We start from the raw sequence: 8,732 nt of genomic DNA, 5'->3' as shown, positions 1-8,732 counted from the left end.
CACACAGATAAACAGGCCTTTAAAATCCTTTAAAGACGGTGCTGTACAGTTTAGTTTTCCGTTATTTGTCTTTATTTCTGTTCCTAAAGTAATAACTTATCATTCCTTTCCTTGCAGACACCCAGGATGTGTTTCCTGGACCGAGTCCTAAATCTTCACCTTGTCCTTTCGTCGTTTCTTCTCCTAGTATTTAGTGATCAAGGTAACTTCACACAAACACAGTGTTCAGTGACAGCTTAGTATGTGCCAAAGTTCCAATAATCATCGGGGTTTAAGTGAAGTACATTCACTGTTTTAAATTTACATGGAAAGCAGACAGATATCTGCTCATATCTGCATAAGCAAAGTTTAGTTCACTCCACCAACCGTTCAGCAGCTCATTTTATTATCTGCAGCCTGAAAACATCCCTTGTATGGGACAGGGACAAAATGATTGGTGCAGAACATCTGCAAAATACATGAGGTTGTGTACTGTGTATGCTAATAGTCAGGAAATTAAAAAAAAAAAAAATCATAAATAAATTAATAAACTCTCAATTAAAAAACAAAAGTAAATGGACAAAAATATAATTTTTATTGACAATTTTATTTTATTCTAAAAAAGAGAAAAATACTCAGAAAATTAAGATTTTTTTTTGCTTATGTAGTAAAAACCATAAACAAACAAATAAAATAAAACATCCCTTCTCTATGCAGCAGCTCAGACAGATGTTTCTTCATCAGGTCAGTTGCAGGTGATTGGTTCCTCTCAGCCAATAGCAGCGCTAATCGGCGATTACGTCACCTTGCCGTGTCGCCTGGGCACCGGCGCTGACGCTTGGGACATGACCGTCGAGTGGACGAGGCCGGACCTGGACCCCAGATTCGTTCTCGTCTGGCGCGACGGCAACGAGCTGGCGAGTAAGAAACATCCGTCCTACAGAGGGCGCACGTTGCTGTCCGTCGAGGGACTGAGGCGCGGAGACATTTCACTGACACTGTCCAAAGTGACACAGGCTGACGAGGGGAGGTACAGATGCTTCAGTCCAGACGTGGGCGACACTTTTATCAAGCTCGTTGTTGGTAAGAGGAAGCGTCTTCATTTGACTCGTGATTTACTCAAAATATGAACGTCTTCATTTGCGTTCAGTTCTTGTTGCACCTGTTCTTTCAAAGCAGTCAAAATGCAACAAATCAATCAGTACATCAGTGGATTTTCATAAAACCCACCAACATCTCAGAACTGAAGTGGTTCTGTTCTGAGGAATGGGCTAAAATTCCTCAAGCTGCTGCAGACCACTGATCAGCAGTTACCAGAACTATTTAGTTGCGGGTAACTGCTGCACAAGGAGGTCACAGCAGAGACTGAAACCAAGCACAGATATGAACAAATGATTCGTTTTCTTGATTAAATAAACACAATGGCAACATATTTCAGCTGCATTTGTTTGATTGGGTAGATGATAGACACGGGCACCACCTTCGCAATCTATCTGTTGATTACAATCTACGTACTGGGCACCCCTGCTCTAGTGCACGATCCCCTGGAACTGGTCTACAGTTAGAAAAAAGATTGCCTCCACATGAGAACAATCTGGGGGATTTGCAGACATATTAAAATCACCCTAAACGAGCAGGCCTCAAGTACTTAGCCTCGAATATTTAGAGCAACTAGGACTAAATGTCTACAATGAGGAAAAGTCACTACACTGTCCCCTCTCGTGCAGGTGCAGCGTCCTCATCTGTTATAGTCGGCATTGACCGAGCCAATAGAGGAGGAGGAGGAAGAGTGGTGTTACAGTGTGAGTCTGCAGGCTGGTATCCAGAGCCTGAGGTGTTGTGGCTGGACGCTGAGGGAAACCTGCTCTCTGCTGGACCTCCAGAGACAGTCAGAGGTCCTGATGACCTCTATACTGTCAGCAGCAGAGTGACTGTGGACAAGAGACTCAGCAACAGCTTCACCTGTAGAGTCCAACAGAACAACATCAACCAGACCAGAGAGACTCACATCAGGATAACAGGTAGAAAGACTCAATGAGTGTAAGGTTGATCCTGAAGGGGGCGCTGGAGGATAAACGCTCATTTTATTGTTGTTTTCGACCGATAATCAAATGTTCTATCTTTTCAGATGATTTCTTTATGGCTCAGAAGAGTCCAGCTGTTTGTATCGGGGCTGTTATTGGCTTTGTGGTTTTCCTTCTACTCTGCCTTGTGCTGTTCTTTGCTTATCAAAAATGGAAACAAAAAAATACTGTGAGTCCTGCAGATTAAATCATTTTTTTATTTACTGACGATATTTACTTAAGGGGCAATTAAACAAGTTGAAAATGTTACAGCATATTATTCTGAGAGCAAATAAATAGTCTCCCTACACCATAAAACAGGAAATAAAACAGTTTTTCCTTCCTGTGTGCAGAGATTCAGAGAAATCCCAAAACAACACGGAGACAAAGAGCTTCAACTGGTGGAAAAAGAAGAGGACAAGGAAAGACCGGGAGACAGAAAAGCACAAAAAATATGAGTTACAGTATTAATTCTCGTGAGTCCAAATCCAGTCAGGAAACAAAGACAATAGAATAGAATTTGGTCAAAATGAACTGAACTCAAGCACTTAAAAAAAAGTTCTCTCAACTTTTAAAAAAAAGTTCAACCTTAATATGTTTAATGTTCATCTTATTATGACTAAATAGACTGTTTTTCTCAGTCACTGTTATCTCAGCTGGAGGGTATTTGAATAAAAACTGCCTCAGACGGGGATTACCCTACTCTCATGACAGATAATTGGCTTGTGTTAATGTGAACTCACAGCTGGAGGGTTTTATTGAGTTAGAATGAGCAAACGGTTGAACATGAGCTGTCACGCCACAGACTGTGACCTCAAATGACATTTTACTTTGAGACGTGTTCAAAGAGCGTTTATACAGCTTCATCTGATATCGATCACAAGCTCATTTTTCAAGTTCAAAATGCTTTATCTGTTCTTTTTATGAATGGATTAATAGACACCCCTTAGCAAAACAGACATCAAACATATTAATGTTACAACCTATAACATATATAAACTATGTGTAAAAAGGTAGATGGACCCTCCCTGACATCACCCACAGACTTCCTGAAGGTTTTGAAGCTCAGTGTGTGACATCAGTGTGTTGCTATGTTGCTAAAGACTAACCGATTGGCACTGATAAATGCTTGCTGGAGCAGAATCAGTTTGGTCTGGTTTCCAGGCTGTGACTCCACCTAGCTACGGTACAAGGAAGCCTTCGTGATGTAATGAATACAGCCATGACTGGTATGATGAGGCCTCCTGAGCAGCATGCGTTGCAAGGCTTCATGTCACCACAGGGAGGCGCAGTGACGAATATAACCCTGCACAGTCTAAAACCTCGAAAGCCACTAAAGATGCCTCATTCAACAGAACTGCATGAGAAATAAAAATGGCTGTGTGCACACTACATCTGTGCAGCTCATATGTTATTAACAGTGCATAGTGTAGGAAACTAGGACTTCAAGGTTCACAGTGAAATTTGGAAACACCATCAGGAGAAGGGAGGCTACTGGGAATGCACTGGAAACTGGACCTAAGGCTAAAGACAGCTAGCAACCAGTAACTTTATACAATTTTAACTGTCCAGTAAAGTTTCACTGAATGTAGAAATTACCTTAAGAGACTAAAAGTGTGTTCATACCAAGCTTTAATTGTGTTTATTTTTTATGTAAAAATTATTTTAACACGGAGGTCAATGGGTCAATGACTCACTCTTAGAGCCATTAGATGAACTGCAGGTTGATTCTTGATAATAATAATAACACAGTGTTAAAACACAGACAGTCAAAAGGGTTTGCTTTGTTATTGTGTAATATTTTAACTCAACACAACTGTTTGGTTTCTTTTAAATTGTGAAAAAAATGTGGCTTGCCTACCTGCTGATGTCAGTTAACATAAATAAACTGTAAAATGTTTGCTTGGACATCTTAATTTTTTTATTTGTTATCCAAGGGCAGTGGTTACAAGTTCTCATAAATGACCTGCATAGAGTTTTGTGTTGAAAATTTTCAAATATTTTTCATATTTTGAAAAAAAATTGAGGAGACTGTAAACCATGGCCTCACACTGTAATAAACAGTCATCAATTTTGTTAACAGATTTTAACATATTCTGTAAATATAGTTCTCCTTCTGTCATTTCCTTGTTTAGCCTTTAATAAGACTAATGGTGAAAAATTAAAAGGTATGCAGCAAGGCCAGGAACTATTTTAGCACATTACCGAAGCTGAAGCTTGTTCAAGCTGAGACACGTGTTCAGTTTCTCTATGAAGTGAACGAACGTCTCGCCCGTTGCTGTTCTGATGAGCTCCTATTATTATCTATATCTACAGCACTTAAATTAACCCCCCGAAAAACTCAGTGCACGCCTTTTAAAATACACACTCGTGTCTGCAGCCGCTGTGGTTTTAAACTGCGTGTCAGCCACTGCAGAGTGAGAAGGCCGCAGACAACAGCTACAAGATATGTCTACAATAGCCATTTTCTTATTTCTTAAAATATGCATTACACCAACGTTTATAGAACATTTAATACTGAGTTGAAAATGATTTTAAAAGGACTCTAGGGGCTCTCTGTGTTCTCCTCGGGATCCTTTTTCCTGCGAGTGATTTTCTTCTCTCGACCTCTGAGGAAAAAAAGCAGCACCAGCAGCATTGCCATCATCACCACAGGGAGCACATTCCTCAGGAGGAAGTGGAGGAAGACGTGTGGACACGACTCTGCTGGCAGAGCTGCGAAGGCACCAAAGAGAAATGTTCACAAGCCGTCAGAAAAACCAGTGAGCGTGTTTATAAAGTAGTATAAATGCACGGTAAAGTTGTCCAACCTGTGACAGACAACCAGTTTCCTGGTGATTCTCCAGCTCCAGATATTCTGCAATTGTAGAGTCCTTCATGGGACTTGTAGACGGTGCGGATGGTCATGTTTCCCGCGGAGCCGGTACCGATGAAGATGCCGTCTTTGTAGAAGGCAGCCGGGAGGGGGGCGGGCGACGTCTCGTCTCTGCAGATCAACGTCGCCGAGTCGCCCTCCATCACGGGAACAGCAGGGCTCTTCAGGGCCACTGACGCGACTGAAGCACACGCAAAGGTTTAGCGCTTCAATAAAAAAACTAATCGACACAGAAACCACAGAAACGAATGTTCTGGTGATAAAACATCAGACTGAAGGATCAGGTGCAGCGGTCTGGTGAGAAAAGTGCTGCATTAGATCCTGTGTTTCTGAGCATGTTCCTGCCAACTCAACCCAGCTGTACTAACAGATAACTCCATGTTTATTAATGTTAATGAGCATTACTGCACCTTATCAGCCTTCCTGTGAATGTAGCGTACATTTACTTCTGTGTCTATTTCTTGTATATTTGTACATATGCAAAAAAAAGTAATTTCCCTTGTAGGTCAGTAAAGTCTGTCTAGGTCTAAAACTGTCCACCAGTCCTCTAGAACTGAAGAAGCTACTGGGATTAAACATATTTTACAAGTCCAGTTGCCTTTGTTTCAGTCCATTTTTTTGGGATGAGATTCCATCCAAGTAGCTTCTTTACTTTTTAAAGACTGGTGGGGGGTTGGGGTTCCTGTAATCTGGAAGTTTCCTTGACGTCCTCTCATATCTTTTATGAGTAGAAAGCCGCTTGTCCCAAAGACAGACCCTAGTCAAGTACGATACAAGTGTGCAACACCCAAAGGTGTTCCTATTTAACCCCCCACCAGTCTTGTAGATCTGACCAACAAGTCCAAAGAAGGGCAGGAAGTCTGACTCCAACTCAAAAACATAAAGGTTTACGGCCTTACAAATAAACTCTCAAAGGAAAAGCTAAATACCTTCTTTGTCTTCGCTATTTATCACGTACAGCCAGCTCTTTGCCGACGCTCCAGCTCCGGAGATGTTACACGTATACTGTCCTTGATCAGATCTGGAGACATTGTCGATGACGATCTTCCCATCGTGGCTGGTCCACAGGTGGACGCCGCCTTTATAGAAGTCAGCCATGGGACTCTGAAGAGTTGCCTTCTGTCTACAGAGCAGAGTCACAGATTGTCCCTCCTTCACGGGAAAAGACGGACTCTCCAAGATCACGGGGCCACCTGTTTTCACACATCATGCACATTCCTCAGAAAAATCTCACTGGTCACCATTAGAGCTGGTCCCAGAGCAGACGTGAATCCTTGAACCTACCGGTTACGACGATGTTGACCGGGTTGCTTTTCTCTCCTTCCTCGGTTTCACACCAGTACTCTTTGCTGTCGGGTTCGAAGGCGCTGGAGATGGTGCAGTTCACCGAGGAGATGGCGGGATGGACATGGTGTGATGGAGATGAAGATGGTGGGTCTGGCGGCCGCAGACACATAGAGATAAACTCCTTGTTGTTTCTCACCCCCATCCACTTGGGCCAGCCGTTAAAGGCCACGCAGCTGAAATAGATGGACTCATACTCGAAGAACTGCAGTCTGTCCGGAGAGATGTGAAGGAAGTCTGCATCGAAGGCAAAGAGAGAACAGTGCATGCACAGTTATTTCACACTTTCTCCCAAACATTACCCTCAAATTTCCAAGGATGTTTTGTTACTCACTGCCTTTCTGAGCACAACTGAGGCGACCATGTGCAGCCAGCAGCAGCAGCAGAAACGCTCCCGGCACTGGACGGACAAAGAGCTGCACATCAGACATGCCACGACATGTTAAACCATGGGAGCTCTTAGCTGTTGTAAGATGCAGATGAATCCAGGCAACAGAGAGCAATTAACTGACAAACTGTTAGGACAATTTTATGAAAACTAAATTGAGGTAAAAGGAAGACTGAGTACTTACACGGTCTGACGCTCACAGCTCCTGCCTCCATGCTCAGTTCTGACTGAGTGGCTGCGGGTCTTCAGACAAATGCGAGCTTAGAGCCACTTCCTGTTGTTTTTAGTTCTCACGAGGCGTTGACGCTCTTGTCAGAAGTAGAGACGATCTGGAGGCAGAAATAGTCTCTTTAGATGAACCTCAAAGGTTAAAAAGACAGATAGGGTACTATTTACTCTCTACCTGTCTACTAACACTCTGCTCTCGCGTCCCGGCCTCCAACCAGACGCTAACTGTTACTAGTAGCTGAGGATTTTCTTTTAGTCCAATCCAAAGGTTGGGTTGGGGCTCTGAGGCCGTTTATCAACACCAAGCATGAGAACTTTGGACTTGTGTTCTTGGTAGTTCGGACTTGTCAATTTTGATTCTGAAAGACGGACTCTGGAAGACGAAGGACAATCATTCTGTAATTTCAAACTTGATGATGCCCGCAAAAATGCATTCTGGGAGACCTGGCTTTCCCAAGTCCACACAAGTTCCCCCCAGATAGGTCTTTGGACTGTACTTGGTCTGATGGCACTTTGATTTGGAATAGTACTTGGACAGCAACTGAAGTTACAGACAAGAGCACATACAGTGTCAAGGACACACTGCACCAATGTTAAGGAATTAAATCAAATTAAAACCTTTAACTGGTATACAGGACATCTTGAAATTGTGAGTAGCCATCACAGCTGTCTGACAGATGTCCGTTGTTTGGTGTATAGACACGTTCAGGAATGTTTTTTGTTTTTTTGGTTTATGTTTAGTTACACTTTTTTTTTTTTTTTAATTATTGCTTTAGGCCAAAAAAATACAAATGTAAATTAAATACTTTACAAAATGCAGTCACAAACAATCCCACAACAAACAGACAAAGACCATAATATATACTTTAAATATACTGGACAGATGTGTAAATATGAAGGAGGGCTTTCTAGTCACTGAGTGTGCTTATTAATGCACTGGATGACAAGTGTTTATGGGCCTGTGGCGCCTCCCAGAGGACAGGAGGTCAAACAGGTGATGGACAGGGTGAGAAAAGTCCGACATAATGGTTCTCTGTTGATGTTTAATATTCAAGTTGTTTTTATTCAGGACTTTCAGGAAGTGCATGCACTGCTGTGGCCATAATCTACCAGTAGAGGTCGTCAGATATGTGGGTTCCTTGAGCTATTAGAGATGGGAGACAGGGTCAGCCCAGTACTTCCTGAAGTCCTGAATAAAATAAACACTTTATAATAACTACACACTATGAATAATCAGAAATTCGTCAGCAGTTATACATGTAGTTATAAATGATTTATTCATAAGTATAATGCGTTTAATAATGGTATTTTCATACTTTACCAGTGATCAATTTATGAATTATGAATCCAATACATATATATTTATATATATTTAAATATATATTTACACACTAGTTATTAAGGGTTCATGTCATTTTATTTTCGGTTTAATGTGCCAGGTTGGTTTGGTGTATTATCGAATAATAAATTTAAAACAAGGTATTTGGAGTAAAAGCAACAATGTTTCTGTAAATATTCTGAGAATATGAAATGTTGAAAGCTACTGCTGTCATGAGACTGAGTTTTGAATTCTCTGTGGATTTTTGTTATTTGCATTTACTTCCTGTTTCACTCATCATTTGGTTTGCTCCTCTCATTAATTACACGTGTCTTGTTTCCCATGTGTTTATTTACATCCATTATATTTATTGTGTTTTTTAGTTTGGACTCACTCTTTGTTCAGTTCTCCTTCCTCTGGTGTCCTGTATCTGTATTTGTTCCCTTTTTCAAACTCACATCATGTAAAATGTAATCCAAGGCAAACAACGCTGCAGGGGAAAAACGTTATCTGCGTTGCCTGTTTGCAAATCATTAA

The 8,732-nt window shown here is 41.5% G+C and overlaps 1 protein-coding gene across 1 annotated transcript; it reads right to left on the bottom strand.

The window, feature by feature from the left end:
* Window positions 1-2,521: 2,521 nt before the first annotated feature.
* On the bottom strand, window positions 2,522-6,864 carry LOC311492325 (sialoadhesin-like; the record flags this gene model as incomplete). Its single annotated transcript, XM_084550577.1, has 6 exons — window positions 2,522-4,757; window positions 4,853-5,098; window positions 5,847-6,110; window positions 6,202-6,498; window positions 6,596-6,661; window positions 6,834-6,864. 6 exons carry the CDS (start codon window positions 6,862-6,864, stop codon window positions 4,588-4,590), a joined length of 1,074 nt encoding a protein of 357 aa, XP_084406703.1. The 3' UTR covers window positions 2,522-4,587.
* Between the last annotated feature and the right edge of the window lie 1,868 nt (window positions 6,865-8,732).

Source organism: Chelon labrosus, assembly GCF_963514085.1.
Source record: "Chelon labrosus genome assembly, chromosome: 1".
Classification (NCBI taxonomy): domain Eukaryota; kingdom Metazoa; phylum Chordata; class Actinopteri; order Mugiliformes; family Mugilidae; genus Chelon; species Chelon labrosus.
Note: the sequence above shows the minus strand (reverse complement) of the source record. Positions and strands in the feature narration are given on the sequence as shown.